Source organism: Desmodus rotundus, chromosome 12, assembly GCF_022682495.2.
Source record: "Desmodus rotundus isolate HL8 chromosome 12, HLdesRot8A.1, whole genome shotgun sequence".
In the NCBI taxonomy this organism is placed as follows: domain Eukaryota; kingdom Metazoa; phylum Chordata; class Mammalia; order Chiroptera; family Phyllostomidae; genus Desmodus; species Desmodus rotundus.
This window is the reverse complement of record NC_071398.1, coordinates 76,552,426-76,571,107: the sequence shown is the minus strand read 5'-3', so window position 1 is coordinate 76,571,107 and position 18,682 is coordinate 76,552,426. Positions and strand designations below refer to the sequence as shown.

General features: G+C 44.4%; 2 protein-coding genes across 5 annotated transcripts; one reads left to right on the top strand and one right to left on the bottom strand.

The window, feature by feature from the left end:
• Positions 1–983: 983 nt before the first annotated feature.
• ANKRD34A (ankyrin repeat domain 34A) lies at positions 984–4,465 on the bottom strand. Of its 2 annotated transcripts, XR_006652920.2 has the most exons (3): positions 4,302–4,465; positions 2,073–3,726; positions 984–1,182 (listed from the first exon to the last, which is right to left on the bottom strand). XR_006652920.2 is itself a non-coding variant. In XM_045181782.1 (2 exons), exon 2 carries the CDS (start codon positions 3,608–3,610, stop codon positions 2,123–2,125), a length of 1,488 nt encoding a protein of 495 aa, XP_045037717.1. In that variant the 5' UTR covers positions 3,611–3,726; positions 4,302–4,465; the 3' UTR covers positions 1,320–2,122. The 2 variants fall into 2 exon arrangements, 1 of the variants encoding a protein (XP_045037717.1); XM_045181782.1 differs by lacking the exon at positions 984–1,182 and having other exon boundaries at positions 1,320–3,726.
• On the top strand, positions 2,703–17,828 carry POLR3GL (RNA polymerase III subunit GL). Of its 3 annotated transcripts, none has more exons than XM_053915915.2 (10): positions 2,703–2,798; positions 6,700–6,824; positions 8,286–8,459; positions 14,083–14,256; positions 14,593–14,722; positions 15,543–15,611; positions 16,203–16,259; positions 16,490–16,563; positions 16,696–16,806; positions 17,323–17,828. In XM_053915915.2, the coding sequence occupies exons 4-10, from the start codon at positions 14,125–14,127 to the stop codon at positions 17,407–17,409; spliced, it is 660 nt and encodes a 219-aa protein (XP_053771890.1). In that variant the 5' UTR covers positions 2,703–2,798; positions 6,700–6,824; positions 8,286–8,459; positions 14,083–14,124; the 3' UTR covers positions 17,410–17,828. The 3 variants fall into 3 exon arrangements, with proteins under 3 accessions (XP_053771890.1, XP_045037718.1, XP_053771891.1); XM_053915916.1 differs by lacking the exon at positions 2,703–2,798 and adding an exon at positions 3,289–3,424; XM_045181783.3 differs by lacking the exon at positions 8,286–8,459.
• Positions 17,829–18,682: the final 854 nt, after the last annotated feature.

The window sequence follows — 18,682 nt, the reverse complement described above, 5'->3', positions numbered from 1 at the left end:
GGGCTCCAGCTCCACCATAGGCTAATTATTGAGGAGGGCGGAGGTTCTGAGCACCCAATTGCAAAGACAAAAAGCGAATGCTCTGCGCAAGAAAAGCTTGGCCTGGGCGAGTCTTCGGGAGTACTAAAAAGCCGGCCAGAGCCCTAGGGCGAGGCTTGTGGCGGGTGGGCGCTGGAGGGAGGTTGGGGTGGGGAGGAAAATTGGACAGGAAGCAAGGCTGGGAAGAATTATAAACACACTAAAAGGATACTTAGAGATTATTGGTCTGACTACTTCATTTTATAGATGTAGATGAGGAAACTGCTCAGAGAAGCGAGGTTACTTGTCCAAGATCACATGCAAGGGAAGATGCTGACACTTAATAAGAAAATATTTACTATATGTCAGACACTATGCCACATACTTAGGGCATTGTCATATTTAATAATCACAATCACTAACTCAATTTTAGTATTTTACGAATAAGGAAATACACCCAGAGAAGCTAAATTGCACAGAATTAAATAGCTAGGAGATGGCAAGGGGGACGTCAAACATAAGTCTTCCGAGTCCCGATATTTTGATCTTTTCATTATACCACATTGTTGGATAATTTTCTGATTTCACCTATTCTAAGTTGGAGGAGTAAGAAAGAGCGGAATGGGCTGCTCCCTTACCTCCTATTAGGGTGAGAAAGAGTTAGAATATATGCAGAAAACCATCAAACTGAGAGGTCCAGAGAGCGGATTAAGACAGGTGCCCTTGTTCGTAGAATCTGTCAGACTGGGTTCCTCTGAGTATTCTTACACAAACACACACACACACACACACACACCACACTCTTTGTCAATTGACCACCATGCTATTTTTACCTAGGTAAGATTGTATTAATTCTCTCCCCACCTCACCTCTGAAATCAAGGATGAGGAAATAGAGGCCAGAAGGAAATGAATGAAATACACCTGGTGAGATGAAAGTTAGAACTTGATGGAAAATCTGAGTGGTCAAGAAATAGGAAGCTTGAAAAAGGGACACAATCTATTGAGTTACATCTACTGATGGTGGAGGGATTCTTAAGTTAAAGAATTTGAGGATAGACATGGGGGAGACTGGGGGAAATGGAAACATGTCAACTGCCTTAAAACCTTGAAGACACAGGACATTTGCCTTTTCTTCTACAATCACAGTTGATCAGCTGGACTCCTGGAAAGAAGGGGGTGGAACCTCTAAGTATCCCCTAGAGATCATCATAGCTATAATTAGCATCACCCTCCCTCCGCATTACTCATTCCCCACACCCCACACCCTTTGGTAGAAGAGACAAAACAGAGACTTCTGAATACATTTATTTGATATGTCAAGTGGAGAGAGGAATGATTTAGGGTTATTCCCCACTTCTGCCTGTGTGTGTTGGGGGGGGTCATAAACTGACCCACCTCCTGGGAAAATGAGACAACCTGTTGTACGGGTTGGGGCACAGGGTGGGAATAAAAAGCAGGAAGTTGAGAAGTAAAGCTGAGAAGGAAGGGCAGCAGCAGAACTGAGGCTGGGCATTGCTGCAGGAAATCCCGAAGAGAATGAAGAAGATATCCTGAACAATGGTTAGGACTGGAAGCAGGGTGTGAACAAGGAGTCAGGCCTGGAGAAAGAAGGAAGACCTGAAGAATGAGGTGAAATAGTCACGAAGAGGGTAGAGTGTGCGAAATCATGGCTGAGTTGTAGGGCATATATGGAAAGCAAGGGATTGCTTCTGTAGGAGGGCAAAGAGATTGGAGACTACCCATAAGCAGGGGGTCCCTATTGCTTCTGAACAAATGCAAGTGAGTTTGGGACCTAATTGGGGCCCCAGCATAAGTGGCCCTATGTGTGCTGTGCCTGTGGGTGTGTATACAAGTAATTCTCATATGCATGTGAAGTGACCAGGGCATGAATGCATGTGTCTATAAGCCCAGTAAATAGAGTGCTTACCCTTCCCTGCGAGTAGAGTAACTGTGCCTGTGGACACGACTGCCCATGTGTGTGTGCCCCGTGCCCAGGAGCACATGTAAAAGACCCCTATGACCGTAGTTATGTGTGTGAGCTGATTCTCCTACCTGTCCCATCAAGGTCCTGATCCTCACCCTCCTAGCTCCTCTTGCTCCTCTCAGCGCCCTGGCTCTCCTGGCCCGCCTAGACTCTGGAAGCCCCCTAGCAGGCGGATCTGTTCCGTCTGCATGGAGTGGCGCCTCACCAATTTGCGCTTGGTCCTGGGAGAACCTGGCGCCCCCGCCTGGGGAGGAGCGGGCAGCGAGGGTGCCCGACATCCTGGTTGGGGGCGAATGTCGGGGATGGGAGGATGGGGGCTGACGTTGAGCGGGGGTAGGAAACCTGGCCGCGTTTGAGAAATGTGGTCCAGAAGCAATGTTCCCGAGCCCCTCCGCTCCAGCAGCCCCGGGCTCCGCCTTCTCCCACTCAGCGGAGACACAGCCCCAGGCAGACTTTCCTGGGACTGGCGTGGGGAAGGAGCCGAACCTGCCAGGGGGAGAGTCAGCGGGGAGGCGCTGTATCCGCGGCGCTCCAAAGACAGGCGGCAACGCTCCGGCGAGTCAGGACAAAGATTTCCAGGGGCATCGAGCTCCACCGGCTCCATGCGGCTCAGTTTTTGCTTCAGCCCTGAAGGAGGACCAGACTCCTGAGTTTCTGGCGCAGTGTTTCTGCGTGAGAGGGGACCCCCACCCGTCACTTTCTCCGCCCACGGGGGCGGGTCCTCCGGGCCCTCGGTGCTGTGACGTCTGGAAAGACGGGGTCGACAAGCCAGGGTCAGGCCGTTGAATTCGGAGGTCAGGCGCTCTATCCCCAGCCTCCCTTCCGTGGGTGGGACGGGTGGAGGAGGAACCACTAGGCCCCACGGCTCGGAGTTGAGCCTTTTGAGTGGTTTTGGAGGGTGACGGGGTGGTTTGGGGAGCGGCTCAGAAGGGGAAGGGTCATCGGGGGGCTTAGGAAGAGGGAATTCAAATACGTCCCGCTTCTCCTCTTCTTCCTGGGTGCGAGGGGATAACAGACCCTGTCCTCCTCCTGAAGTCTGCAGTTGGATTTCCGAAGGCGATGTGCAGACCCCAGGGCCAGGAGGAGAGGGAGTGGGGTCCTCCACCCCTGGGGATGGTGGGGAATTGAGATACTGCCGGGTCTTCTTGGTGCCGGAGGGCGAGGTGTCGGTGGTGATGATGATGACCTCCGTGCCCTTGGCCTTACAGGCATCCAGCAGCGTGGCAAGGGTCTCGCGGTCCCCGCGGTCCAGGGCGTGGACTAGTGCTGAGGCACCCGTGTGATCTCGAACTGAGGGGTCTGCGCCATGGGCAAGGAGCAGCGAGGCCACTGCGGCTCCCCCACCCCCAGCGCAAGCGTGCATGAGCGCTGTGCGCCCTAGGCGGTCTGCGATGTTGGGGTCTGCACCTTGCTCCAGAAGGTAGCGTACCATACGCGCCTTGTTCTGGGGGTCGTCGTAGCGGGCCCGACAAGCCGCCATTAATGCAGTTTCCCCTTGGGCATCACCCTCATTAACGTAGGCACCTCCCTCCAGAAGCAAACGGGCCAAGCGTAGTTTACCCTGACCCACGGCCCGAAGAAGAGCGTGGCCCTCGGTATGCAGCATAGCTGCGGCTGGGATAAGAACACTGATGGAGCCGGGACTGGCACCTGCCGAGGAAGGCTAGGGGTGTTGGGGTGGTGGCTGAAAGAGGCCTCAGGGCTCAGTGGCGAAGCCAATCCCTGCGAGAGAGAGAGAGAGAGAGAGAGAGAGAGAGAGAGAGAGAGAGAGAGAGAGAGAGAGAGAGAGAGAGATCTTATCTACGGATTCAGGCAGGCAAGCTTAGGCACGGGTAGAAGGACCCAGCGTGGGGCGGAGGAGCTCTCCACTGCTAGGCACACAGTCCTTCCTCTAACTCCTGCCTTGAGCCTCGCCCTCCCCCCAGAGCATGCCTGAGGAGGTGGGAAGGGTGCACCCGCATTAGAGGACGAGCACGTACTTGCACGCTCAGAGATATCCGCACCTCCACCCTCACCCCACGGCTTATCAGACCTTTCCAGCATCCCCCTTTTCTTATATGCACTTAGAATCCCCCTTTCTAGGATGCTGAACGCCACCCACGCACATGCACTCATTCCACACATTCCCATTCCTAACCTCTTTTAGGTTGCCACATCCCCATAAATTGAGTGGGGGCGGGGGACAGCTTGCATTTGGGACCTAAAACGGGTGGGGGGAAATTGGGGGTTTCTTTTGCCCCTGCTGTGTTCCCCATCACTCCTTGCTCTTTCGCCTCCCAGGCTGTGCGCCCAAATACCTGAATGTCCGCAGAATCTCCGCCAGGCCAGGACTGAGGCCAGGGCCACCTGGCAGCTGGGGTGATGGAGCCGGGTTCCCGGGGGCGCACATGGCGTGGGGGGTGGTACCCGATTCCTTTGGTGTCAGTATCTGCGCCTGGGTACCAGATCCTGGTCCCTCCTCCCGGTGCGCCCCGGGCACAGTGCCGGCTGGGGAGGAGAGAAGCTGGGGTGGGGTGGGGTGGGGGTGGGGGGGAGTTCGAAAGGCGGAGCTCCGCCTTGCTATTTATAGTCTAGTTTCTTCGGGTGGGGGCGTCGGGCACCAAACCGTTCCCCCATCCATGCAACATAAACCCTCGAAACCGAGAGGCTCCAGTCTTGATTGTCCTTACTTAGCCGACCTCCCCTCGGTCCCAGCAAATCTAAATGTTCCTTAGGCGATTTCTCCGCGATCCAGACTGAGACCAACCCAATTCTTCCTTGAGCTTCAGCAGATCCCCAGTCTCGCCTGTCGTGTTTCTGCGCGCTTGTGCGCCAAACCTGACCTACCTACCACACACGGCACAGGACACACTGTGCAGAGGGGTGGAGAGAGGCGATTGGGATTCACAACCGGAGCCATACTGTGCAGAGTGGCAAGAGATCTGGCTGGCTTCTCATAGTTTAAATGTCAGGGAGAGCTGGAGTCAGACACAGTGGTACATCCTCTTTCCACACCCCGTTGCCCCACCCCCCAAAGGGAGCACACAGCCTACATAAACTTGGCTCTCAGCTCCCTTGTACAGACCTCTTAAATAAGTATGAGGAGAGTGGATATTTTGGGTCATTTTGAGAAAGAGCCAGGGGGCATTCCTAGATGCTTCCTCCCCATATTCTTGGGGGTGGCGGGAGGATAGAAAAGGGGCAGAGAGGAGAGCAAACCGTATAACACATCCTATCTCATTTCATCTCTTTACTCTGTCTTACTTAGACTTGTTATTTTTAATTATGATTTTATTATGTATTGATTGTTAGAGAGAGGGAGAGAAGCATCAATTTGTTGTTCCACTCATTGGTTGATTCTTGTATGTGCCCTAAGTGGGGACAAACTCTGCAACTTCAGCATATGGGGGTCGATGCTCTACCCAACTGAGCTACCCAGCCAGGGCCTACACTCATTGTTTTTCATCTTGCTTGAAGTTTCTTTCCAAATTCCTCCTTACATTTCTCTCCCCTATGTGTCCCAATCGATTTCTCTCACTGTCTCTGTCTCTCCTTGCCACCAGCCCTGTCTCCATGGTTACCATAGCGTCCATTTGCATGTTTTAGGAATGAATTTGTGTCCACCTGGAGTGCATCAGGGAAAATGGGGGATGAAGAAAATATCCTAAGGATTTGGAAAACTCACCTGAGATAATTCAGAAGCTGGAGGCCACCAGCCACAAGATACTAAAAATAATGTTCCTGGAGAAAGGGGAGAGAGAAATATTTGCAGGGAAGCTACCCATTTTTACTAGCTACCATTTATTGGACACCAACTATGTGTCAAGTACTTTACATACATTATCTCCAATCCTCAAAGCAACACTATAAGGAAGGAACTATCTTCTTGTTGTAGATGAAGAAGCAGAGACTTAGTAAAGTTAAACAAGTTCTCCAAAGCCTCACAGCTCTGTTCCAAAGACTGGGCCCTTACCACTCACTACCCCTACAGCTTTCCTTCCAAATCCAGAGGCTTACTCTTAGGGCCATTTTTTCTGACATTTGGGATATTCTTGACTCCTAGATTTTATCACCACTCTGAACTCTTTTCCTTCTGTTTACGTGTGTATGTGTGTATGAGTGTGAAAGCAGAACTCCTCTACTCACCGTGTTCCCTTTACCAAGGGCTGGGAGGAGCTGGACGGTGGTGAAAAACGCAGGAAACACTCACTGGACTTCTGCCCTGCCTCCCCACTCTGATTCTGATTCCTAACCCTTCCTTCCCCAAACCTTCATGCCATCTTCTCTCACAGACATGGTAGCAACCCGCAGAAAAAAAAATGTTTTTAAGTAAAGAATTATTCATTGGTGGTACTATAGGGAAGCAGTGTAAGATTGAAGGGATGGTTGGAGTAATGGCGAAGAGGCCAAGCTGTGAAGCCAGTCACAAAAAGACTGATCCCTAATGAGTAGGTTTCATAAGGGTTCATTTCTCTGTGGGAGCTCCCTCAACAGTCCGTCGGTGAGATCTGAAGTCAGGTTCGCTCTGTAATCTCTCGCTAGCCAGTAGCTCCTCCATCTGGGATGAGATCGTACATAACGGAGCCTTGGTTGATTCTGCAATCCCGTCTCTCGTCTCTCTCTGCTCCCGGTTCCCTAGGCCTCCGTTCAGGCTGACTCCCTCCCTGCTTCTCTTTCCCGGCTTCAAGTGGGCGGACTTCTCTCGGCTTCTCCTAGATTGGCGGGGAGAATTCACCAATGGGGAGCTCTAGGAGGCGGACCTAGAACGGCAGCAGCTTGAGGAAGAGCAGCAGATTTCAAGTTGGCTGCGGCGCGGGCTCCGTGTGGGGGAGGGGTAGCAGGTAAGGCTCAGATCTGCTGGTTCCGACCTGGTTCTGTCCCACATTTCCGGTACTAGTTCACCAGGGCCAAGATGCGAGATGAACAAAGGTTTTTGGCAGTCCGTTGGGTTGGCTCTCCTCTGGATCCCTACCCTTTCTCTTCTGGGTTCCCATTGCTATATTGATTAGTATATCAGAAAACCGTAGTTTTCTTTTGCATATAGGCAAGAGATTTTAAAGCAAAAGTGACAAAGACTCACTCTCGTACTCCTGTCTATGCAATAGCATCAGCTTTCCTCGAATCTATTAATAGTGTTTCCCTAAGAGGCTGACAGACTTTCGTTACCTATCAAGCTGAAAGGTTACTTACTTTCTACTTGTCAGTTTTCTGAACCACCGTTTTTTTTTTTTTTCAGAATTAATTGTTCCTCTGTCAGATGATAGCATTTTATGCATAACTCTATTAGAGTACTTAGTGCACCCTGCCTCTTTAATGTTTCTATTCTTCTCAGAATGTAAGGTTTTGTAGGGCAGATTCTTAATGCACAGTGCCCAATAAAGGTTAATTAAATGGAATTGATTGGGGATGCAGAATTAAACTCCTAATGTAATTATGGAACAATTAATAAAAGATAACATATAATACAGTATATAATTAAGGTATCTTAAAATTAGTCGTTCATAATATAGTAATTGCTCCCACAGTTCAGAGAAAGCTAGAAAGAATGGGATAGTCAGGGGATGCTTTATGAATCACAAGGTCTCAAGTTTGAAAGAAACCTTAGAAATCATTTTATCATTCAGCAAATATTTATTGAGCATCTACTATATGCCAGACAGTGCTAGACAATGGAGATCATAATGAGTCCTCTACTCTAGACTTACATTCTTCCTCTGATAAATGATATATAGTAAATTGTTATTCAGCTTCTATTTAATTGTCTTTAGTCAAAGAACTCTATCTGACTTTGCAGGTCCTTCCACTTTTTGATATTTGTTCTTCAATTAATATCCAACAAATATTCTAAACAAATATATACCTCAAAAAATGCATTCCACCCTTCCATTGTAAAAGAGGGAGAGCTGTCCTAGTGGTAGTATTCTTAAAAATGAACACTATCCCTCTTGTTTTCTCATTATAGAAGTAATACACACTTATTCTAGAAATTTAGAATCACATAAAGATATAAAGAAAAATATCTATTATTTCATGACCATGACGATGTAGGGATACCCATTACTATTATTTTAATATGAATCCTTTCAATTTCTTCTCTGCATGTGTACATATGTGTGTGTATATATGTATTACACAAATAAGGCCATGCAATAAATGCATTTTATATCATATTTTCCCCACTTTATATTATATTGTGGTTTTTTGCCTTTAAATATTATTTGAAGTCATTTTATGGCTATGTAATGGTCTAAAATGGATATTTTGAACTTTTTTTGAAAAAGATTTTATTCACTCTTTTTCAGAGAGAGGGGAAGAGGAGAAAGAGAGGGAGAGAAATATCAATGTGTGGTTGCCTCTTGTGCACCCCATACTGGGGACCTGGCCTGCAACCCAGGCGTGTGCCCTGACTGGGAATCGAACTGGTGACCTTTCACTTCGAAGGCCAGTGCTCAATCCACTGAGCCACATCAGCCAAGGTTAGATTACATTTTAAAAATAAGATTAGTGTATTAAGTATATGAACATGAAAAAAAAGGCTGTTGATCCAAGTGGTCAAATTGCTCCCTTAAAAAATTGTGTTCTAGTGAAATATGAGTGTCCATCTCAACAAAACTCATGACAGCCTGATTATTATTTAAATCTTTGTCAGTTTTACAGGTAAAGCATGGTTTTATTCCTTATTCTTTTGTCAGTTGTTTATTCATGTCCTTTGCACATATATTTTTTGAGAATTTTTTTCTATTTGGACTTCCATGGATTCTAATATAATGAGTGTTAACTCCTTGTCTTATTTATTATAAATATAGGAAACCTAAACTTAGAGTGCCCTAGGCCTCAGTCCCTGGATTTCTTAGAACAGTGCCTGGCACATAGTAAGCACTCAGTAAATATTTATTGAATGAATTAAGATGGTTTTATTTTTATCATTCCCATTTTACAGATGAAGAAACAGGTTTAGAGATTTTAAATACATTGTTCAAGGTTATATGTACCTGAGAAATGGCAGAGTTCAAATCCATGTTCTTAATGGATTTGTACACTACATATACAGCCCTCCTTAAATTCTATGTAATTGTTTTTCTGTATGTTTTGTTGCAACCAGTTAGGCATGATTTGGAATAAGTATAAAGTATATGAGATGTAGTTTTAGGAGAAGGAGAATATAGAGGTGGACATTGGGGAGGGTTGATATTAAAGAGGAGTAGTTTTGGACCAGATTATGGGAGACTTTAAATATCTTCAAGAATTAAGATTCAGTCACAATTTTAAATCTAAGAGACTCATTGTAATTACTGTACTAGGTGGGGTGGAGATGGATGGGTTAGTTTCTCAAACACCAGTATATTACCTGAATTAAATAAAATTTTGTTTTCTTTTACCCTACTTCTTTGGGAGTCACTTGGTAGATATGTGGAAATGCAGTTAGATTTATCTAACCTCAAAACTCATGGTCTTTTCCTGACTCCTCACTGCTTTGCAATCAAAACAGCTCCCATCCCCACTGCTAGAACTGTATCTGTCAAGTGGAAAGAGACCTAAGGCAGATGATTAGAGTGTTCTTTCCCTTGGAAGGGCCTGAAGATATGGTGATGAGTTCTTACTCATTCTCCAGGATCCATGAGACTTCCTCTCTCTCCTAATATGCTCTTTCAGTCATATCACAATTAAATCTATTAATTAACAACCATTTTTTCTTCACATTTTTTGTGGTAGTTGAACTTGAAACTTTCCTCAGACACATATTTTTTTACCCTCTCCTTCCTGCTACATATTAGTCTCATATACTATTGTTAGTATATATTTTTAAATTTAAATTAGTATTTTTCTCTAATTACAAAAACAGTACCTATTCAGTATAGAAGAAAATCTTAAAATACAAATAACAACCCCCCCCAAAAGAAACCACACCTCAAGTTAACCAATATTAATTTTGGTGTATATGAAGTGGGCACCCCCTAAAATCCCAGAATTATCTTCTGGAGGGCCTTGTAGTTCAGGCTTCCCCCAATAGGTGAGTATTCTAGGAACCCATCTGTATCAGTGCACCAGCTGGTGGTGTTGTGAAAGGCTGCGTTACCACTTAAGTGAATTTTTTTTGAAATCTCTTTCAATGCATTTGCCCATCTCATGATGGGTGATTTATGAGCACACCTGCCCACACCACGCTGAGTGTTTACCACTTTTTGACCAAAAAACGGGTGTCCTACCCTTGCTATTCACCTAATATTGCCTAAGTGACTCTTTTTTGTTTCCTCATATTAAAAAAGTCCTCAAAGGGAAGTGTTTTGCTGACATGGAAAAGATGAAACAAAAAATGGCAGAAGCACTAAAAGGCATCAAAATCTGTTCAAAAACTGTTTTGATCAGTGGAAAAAAGTCTCAATAGGTGTACTGCATCAAATGGAGAGTATTTTGAAGGTGACTAAAGTTTAAACATGTAAGAAGAAATACACAATATTTTATAAATAAATTCCGGGTTTTTTTGGGGGGGCCCCTCATATCCTTGAAGAACATTTTTATTTATATAGGGGTGTGTATATAAATTACTTTATAAATATTTTAAAGTTTTTATTACCAACTAATCTTTTGTAGAATGCCCTTCATTGAGCCATATACTTCTTGTCTAGAGTATTTGTTGGATATTAATTGAAGAACAAATATCCAAAAATGGAAGGATCTGCAAAGTGAAATAGGGGGTTCTCTCACTAGAGATAATTCAAAGGTGAATAACAATTTACTAATTATGGTTTATCAGAAGAAGGATCCAAGTCTAGAGTAGAAGTTTCACTATATCCCCATTATCTGACATTGTGTCTGGCATATAGTAGCTGTTCAATAAATGTTTGTTGCATAAATGAATGCATGATTTCTAAGGGTTCTTCCAAACTTGAGACCTTGTGATTTATATTTATAAAGCCTCCTGTCAGCATCCCAGACCTCCTAGTTTTCTCCCTTCTCCGGACTGTGGGGACAATTATATTATGAATCACTAATTTAAGAGATCTTAATTATGTACTGTATTATTTCTTATTGTTCCCTAACATGTTACTAGTACGTGCCCTTATTATGATGTGATGAAATGGCACTTTACCTCTGTGATTCTCCTCCCCCAAACCAATATCCCCATTCTAATCAGGAGAAAAACATCAGACAAATTCCAGCAGAGGAGCATCCTGTCATATACCTGACCAGTACTCTTTAACACAGTCAAGGTAATCAAGGAAGATCTGAGAAACTATGAATTTCAAATTGCTACTCAAGGTTTTTTTTTTTTAAGATTTTATTTATTTATTTTTAGAGAGAGGGGAAGGGAGAAAAAAAGAGAGGGGAGAAACATCAGTTTCTCAGTCTCTCACACAGACCCAACTGGGGACCTGGCCCGCAACCCAGGCATGTGCCCTGACTGGGAATTGAACTGGTGACCCTTTCGTTTGCTGGCTGGCACTCGATCCACTGAGCCACACCAGCCAGGCCATCAAGTTTCTTTAAAATGGATTTTATTTCTTAAAACAATTTTGATTTATAGAAAAATTAAACAGATAGTAGGGTTGTTTCCTATATGCCCTGGCACACACTTTCCCCTATTATTAACATTGTATGTTAATATGGTACATTAATTACAATTATAAAAGCTTATTGATATAATATAATTATTTAAGGTCATACTTGATTCATATTTCCATAGTTTTACCTATTGCTCTTTTTCTGTTCCAGGATTCCTTCCAGAATACTATTCTACATTTACTTGTCATGTCCCTATTATGTGTATGTATATGTATGTAGACACATGGAAATGAAGTTAAAAGGATACATAATAAAATATTAATAATGGGGATCCTGGCCAGGTTACTCAGTTGGTTAAAGTATCATCCCGATATGCTAAGGTTGCGGGTTTGATCTCTTGTCAGGGCACGTACAAGAAGCAACCAATGAATGCATAAATAAGTGGAACAACAAATCAATGTTTCTTTCTCTCTCTCTCTCTCTCTCTCTCCCCCTTCCTTTCTCTCTCTAAAATCAATAAGTAAAAAAATATTAATAATGATTATTACTATATGGTGGCCATGATGAAATAATAGGTATTTTTCTTTATACCTTTATGTGTTTCCAAGTTTTCTAGATAAGTGTATATTAGTTCTATAATAAGAAAACAAAGGGAGTAATGTTTGTTATTTTTAAGAATGCTGCCACTAGGACAGCTCTCTCTCTTTTACAATGGAAGAGTGGAACTTCCTTGTTTTTTGTGACTTTGACTGTATTAAAAAGTACTGGTCGGGTATATGATAGGATGCTCCTCTGCTGGAATTTGTCTGATGTTTTTCTCTTGATTAGACTGGGATTATGGATTTGGGTAATGAGGATCACAAAGGTAAAGTGATATGGTGACATTTTCATCATTTCAGTATTAAAGGTACCTACTAATGACATGATTTAATATTGTTGATACTTACCTTGGTCACCCGACTAAAGTAGTATTCATCCAGTTTCTCCATTGTAAAGTTACTATCCCCCTTTTAAAAATTGTATTGGACAAAATTCCCTATATACAGCCCACACTTAAGGAGAGGGGAGTTCTACCCTCTGTCTTTAGAGGAGTCTACATAATGTATTTGGAATTCTGCATGAGATATTTGTCTTTTCTCTGTCATGTATTAATTTATTCAATCATTATTTATAGTAGTATGAACTCATGGATTTTATAGTTTTATTTTTTATTCTATACTTTTGGGTTATAATCCGATACTACTTTATTGCTCAAACTGTTCTCATTTTGGCCATTGGGAGCTCTTTCATTGGACTCGTATGCTTTTCTGACATAGCCCCATTAATGTGTGTGTGTTATTGTGCCTTATTTATTTATTTTTTAGCACTTTCTTACTTTTTGGCACTAGAAGATACTTAAGTCTCATCTTGTGTATTTACTGCCTCAGTCATTTCTCCAAGTCGCCTTGATTCCTTTTATTGGAAAATGGTGTTAGAAACCAAGATCTGGGTGCTATGTGTGTTTCTTGCTTCTGGGGTATCATTTTTTTCAAGTTTCATTTTCATTTGATGACTTTATCCCCTATTCTAGTGGCTTCTGACTGTCCCTTCAAGACTGATGATGACAAGAGTCAGAGTTCATTTCAGTAGCAGGAGGAACTTTCAATTCATCAGAGTTGATCACAGTAGAATGGGCTGCCATGGGAGAGAATGAATAGCCTCACTTAAAAAAAAAAAGTTTTATTTATTTATTTTTAGAGAGGGGAAGGAAGGGAGAAAGAGAGGGGAAGGAAGGGAGAGAGGGAGAGAAACATTGATCAGTTGCCTCTCACAGGTGCTGTGTCTGAGGACTAAACCTGCAACCCAGACATGTGCTCTGACCAGGAATCGAACCAGACACCCTTTGCTTGTGGGATGACACGCAACCAACTGAGCCACACCAGTCAGGGCTGACCACCTGTTCATTAGGAAAATGTCACTAGAAGCGGAATAACTTAACAACCTGCAGAGTAGAGTATTACACTGGGAGGGGGTTTGCACTAGATAACTCTGTGAGTCTCTAATTCTAAGTTCTGTGCTTCTAAGTGGTGTTTACAAAGATTGATTTGATTATAATGGTTCCCTCTCTCCACTCTCACCTCCTGCCACTGACAGTGAGACTGATGATTTACCCTGTGCTTCCACAGTGCCTGGCACACTACCTTTTTCATGGTATGTGCTTAATGAATGCTTTATTGAAATGCATTAAATTGGATTGACTTGGGGCCTGGTTAGGTTTGGAATGTTAGGGAGAGAAAGAATTAAAAGGTCATATATAGATATGCAGATGGTGATAAACATCAAATTATCTTAGTGATGTAGGGAAGTTTTATCCAAGGATCTTATCACTTTCCCCTTGTGCTACAGTTACACTATATTGCAATTATCTGTCCTGTTGAGACCATGTCTCATCCATTGTTTATGTTTCCAGAAATACCCTGCCTGGCACATGCATTCTTAATCAAAATTTGTTGAATTACACTGGCTTTTAGGTCCCAGGGAAAAAGATTGTCTTATACCTCCCTGGCTTCCTATCCATTCTACTGTACTTTTTCTCTTTGTTTTTGTCTTTCCCAGGTTTTTCTCACTGGATCTCTGAATACCCAGGCCCCCTCCACCATGGCCAGCCGGGGTGGGGGCCGGGGCCGGGGCCGGGGCCGGGGCCAGTTGACCTTCAATACAGAGGCTGTAGGCATTGGGAAGGGGGATGCTCTGCCGCCACCCACCCTGCAGCCTTCTCCACTCTTCCCAGTGAGTGTCTGTCCTCCATTCCCAAGCCTCCCAAGTGCCCCTGACTGACTGTGTATGATCCTGGATTTCTCCTGGGCCATCACGAAACCATCCTAGTCTTGCTTCTCTCTGTCTCTATGCACCTGGCTTACATGGGATGTTTTCAAGGCAAGGAAATGTCTACCCTTACTTCTCATAATCCCAGCTCCCCAGCTTTCAAAATACTGTGTTACGAACCTCATTAGCTTTTGGTCCTTTGCTAAGTAGGAGCATTGGATTAAATTGAGGGGGGACACCCTCCTGGATTTGTAGTCCAGCATTTTCTCCCTGGACTGACCACTGCCCCTGCCTCCTTAGCCATTGGAGTTCTACCCAGTGCCTCTGCCCTCAGGAGAGGAAGGGGAATATGTCCTGGCACTGAAGCAGGAGCTACGAGGGGCCATGAGGCAGCTCCCCTACTTCATCCGGCCAGCTGTCCCCAAAAGAGGTCAGTTCGAATGTTCGGAGTGCCTTCCATGAGCAGTGCCTTATATTCAGCACTGCTGGGGGCCAGAGAGGCCAGAAGAGGCATAGGAATCTCACTGTCTAACTCAGGAAATCATAATTATTCCTGCATTTGAAATGCATGACAGTATCCATGGTTTGTTTTGTGTCTTATAATAGTATCGGGACAGTAGGAGATTAAGTATTAAGATGCCCATTTCACATGTATAAATGGGGAGATATATTAAATTTTTAACAATCTAGTTATTACAGGCATCAACCAATCAGAATGGGGGCTGGTGTTGGGTCTCTGAGGTACCCTGCTAACTAAAGTATTACCTTTTTGGTTAGTGGATCATAGAGAAGTCAGGGATATAAGGAGGGATTGGAGAAGTGGGGTATACTTGGGAGGCTTGGGATAGTGGATATTTACTAACTGCTGGGGAAGTACAGTATTTCAGGATATTGGCGACTGGTGCCTTCCTACCGAAGCCCTAGAAGCTGGAGCTCAGAGAGAGGAAAGACTTGTTTAAGTTAGCCCCATTAACAATGAGTAAAGGGAAGACAGAAATTCTGGTTTTTTGCTCTCTAATATACTTTTTACTGTATCACATTACCTCTTGATATAGTCATGCTTTTGGGTTAAGGAAGATAACAAAAACATTGTAATTTTAGGTTCTCACTGAAGCTGACCCCCCTGGGCTCTGGGTTTGGGCTGAAGGGACAGACAGTTTCTAAGTACTGAGAGGGCTAGGCCCTGAGGAACAACCCTGTTCTAGGCCTCTGAAAGGCTAAAACTTTGACCTTGGCCTCTGATCCCTCAGATGTGGAGCGTTACTCAGACAAATATCAGATGTCAGGACCGATTGACAATGCCATTGATTGGAACCCTGGTAGGTGCTGGGTCCTTTCATTATCTGCCTTTCTTTCAAATGTTTAATAGGCCTCAAGCCACTGGTTATCACCCCATTCACCCTCCTCTGCCCGCCCCCCCCCCCATTCCATTCAGTATTTACAAACTGGAGCCTTAGGTATGCTAGTAAATACTCTCAGGCTCTATCTAAAAACCTATTAAATAGCCCTCACTTCCCTGGAGACATCCAAGCCAGTTTTGTTCCAAGCAAATTTGACCCAACCCCTTCCTTTATCACCTTTATCCTGACCCTTATCTCTCCCTTAAAACTAGTCATTCTGCCCTGACTGGTGGGGCTCAGTTGGTTGCCCATTGTCCTGCATCCATTTGTCCTGCAACACAGCCATTGTCCTGCAAAGTGAAAGGTTGTTGGTTCAATTACGGGTCAGGGCACATATCTGGGTTGCCTGGGTTGTGGGTTTGGTCCCCAGCTCGATGTTCCTCTCCCTCTCTTTCTCCCTCCCTTCCCCTCTCTCTAAAAATAAATAAATAAAAAATCTTTATTAAAAATACTCATTCATAGGAGACCTAGGCAGGGTCTTACTGACTTTTACATTCCCACTATTCCCAGATTGGCGACGTCTACCCCGGGAGCTAAGGATCCGAGTGAGGAAGCTACAGAAAGACAGTGAGTATACAATGGAAAAAGAGGAGAAAAGAGAGGTTTCCTTTTTCAACTGGAGGGCGGAAGATGCTTGTCTGCCCTCCCAATTCCTACCCAAAGCATCCAGTATTGTTGCTGGTTGCCTTGGTGGCCACATGAGGGCAGCAGAATGATATGGTCTCTGCAGGAAGGTGGGTAGAAAGCTAACAAGGAAGTTTGCTCTCTGATGGTTTACTTTTTGATCCTCTCACCAGGGTCCACCATTCTACTCCCCAGAAGGCCCCCTAAGACCACAGAATATAAAGAGGAAACAATACAGAAACTAGAGGTAGGAGGAAATGTGCATAAGGACCAGCTAGCCCCAGATCCATTCCCTCCTCTTTGGCCCATGTATGCCTTAATTTTTCCCTTCTGTGGGCTGAGTCTGAATTTGTCCTCCTATTATTCATCTTCACATAAGACCCTGGAGAAGAAGGAAGAAGAATTAACTTCAGAGGAAGATGAGGAGAAAGAAGAAGAAGAGAAGGAAGAGGAAGAAGAAGAGGAGTATGATGAAGAAGAACATGAAGAGGTGAAGGGGACCTCCTTCTACCCACAGTTCTTCTCTTTTGCCCTCATTAGCTCTGGAGATCTCAACTCTGTTCACCAGAGATGTTCTCTTCAGAAGGTTGGAGGGCCAAAGGAGATAGTGCCTCCAAAGGATAGTATTCTCCACTTTATCTATCTGTAGGCTTTTCTAAAGAGCAAACAACTAGCCCTGGTTGGGTAGCTCAGTTGGTTAGAGCATTGTCCCAATAGGCCAAGGTTACAGCTGGGTCAGGGCACATACAAGAATCAACCAATGAATGTGTAGATAAGTGGAACAACAAATCGATGTTTCTCTCTCCTTTTCTCTTTCTAAAATCAATAAATGACCACTTTAAATAGATAGATAGATAGATAGGTAGATAGATAGATAGATAGATAGTAAACTGTAACTGGAAGGGATTTCTAGGCCTGAAATGGTGCTGTTGGGAGGGAAGGGACCTGGTACACAGGGAGGAAGGAGAATGCCAAAAGCATACCTGACTTTTATTTTCTATTTCAGGAAACTGATTACATCATGTCATATTTCGACAATGGAGAGGACTTTGGGGGTGACAGTGATGACCATATGGATGAGGCTATATACTGAAAAAGGACCCTAAACAACACCCTGGATCTTCATATATTTCTAATTTAAGATATAAGAGAGTAACTGTCTCTATTATTTGGTTTTGTGGACAAGGAAATTATTTGCTCTGAGTCCAGATAACCTGTTTGGTCCCTAGAAATAGAAATGGAGAATGACAACAGACATTTTTTACCCTTCCTCTCCCTCTACCTTTGTACCATTTCTGATATCTTCGGGAAAGGGCATAGGACCAATGTCTTAATTGTATGAAAGGGAGAAAGGAGGGTCAAAAGAAGAACTGGAATTGTTGGATCTGAGACAGCTGTACATATGCCCTTACCCATTTTTTATATAGTTCTTTGTGGGGATAACTGGAGGTGGGAACAGTTAAGAGGAGTAAGGCCAGTTTTATATTTTTAAATAAAATATTTTATTCTGTCTCTCTATTCAGGGTGAGGCCTGATGGGGGAGGGCTGGAGAAATGAAGGGGATGCTTAGCTGAGCCATTCTCTCCTTATCTGTCAGTGTCCAGTGTGATACCTTGGGGGTTACAGCCTTCCTATCTTTTGCCTCTTCCCTCCCACCACAATGGTGGGACATAGGCTCCCTATGTAGCCCTGCCTAGGAACATTCAGGAAATTCATCTGCAGGGCTGTGCAGAGTGAGTAGTAGGGAAAAATAGCTCACACCCTAAAGATCAGCTGACTTCTGAGCCTCTGGTCCTCAGGCCCCGGGGACAGGATTGTGCCTTTTCACGTGTTCATAAGTGCACAGGCCCTCTCTTTCCCACACTTGACCTTGATCCTGTCCTTGTTTACAAAGAATGGTTGTAGCTATTTTTGTGGGGAAAGTCAAGAAAACCAGGTGTGGGGAGGAAATAGGGAGGAGGTGCTGGTTATTCTTCAGCATAGTCACCGTCTTCCAGGCCCTGGAGACCCCACTTTGAAAAATATGTCTCTGCAGGGAGAGCCCCCTGAATAGTCTATTCTCCAATTCTAGAAGCCACTGTGTGGCTGAGTTGCAGTTTCTCTTTTGGTTCTTTGTGGAATTTAGTTAGCCTTTCTCTCTTCTGTCTTTAGGGGAAAGAGAACAGGTGGTATTGCTTTACAGGAAGTAAGGAGGCAGTGGAGGAGGGGAATGACTTAGGGATACTCACAGCTCTGAGAGATGCTTTCTCAACCACATAGCTCGCCCTTGGCTGAGATCACTTCCCTATGTTTGATTGGCTTCTGGGGGAGCTCTACAAGAGCCACTTGACATGCAGCGGTCACAGGCTAGTTGCCTTTCCAGAGGA

What these genes read in the sequence shown, in the direction of transcription:
- ANKRD34A (XM_045181782.1), bottom strand. Translation starts at nt 3,610, where the DNA reads ATGCTGCATACCGAGGGCCACGCTCTTCTTCGGGCCGTGGGTCAGGGT.
- POLR3GL (XM_045181783.3), top strand. Translation starts at nt 14,125, where the DNA reads ATGGCCAGCCGGGGTGGGGGCCGGGGCCGGGGCCGGGGCCGGGGCCAG. An exon ending in AGCCTTCTCCACTCTTCCCA is followed by an intron (nt 14,257 to 14,592) that starts GTGAGTGTCTGT and finishes CTGCCTCCTTAG; the next exon opens with CCATTGGAGTTCTACCCAGT. An exon ending in TGCCATTGATTGGAACCCTG is followed by an intron (nt 15,612 to 16,202) that starts GTAGGTGCTGGG and finishes CACTATTCCCAG; the next exon opens with ATTGGCGACGTCTACCCCGG.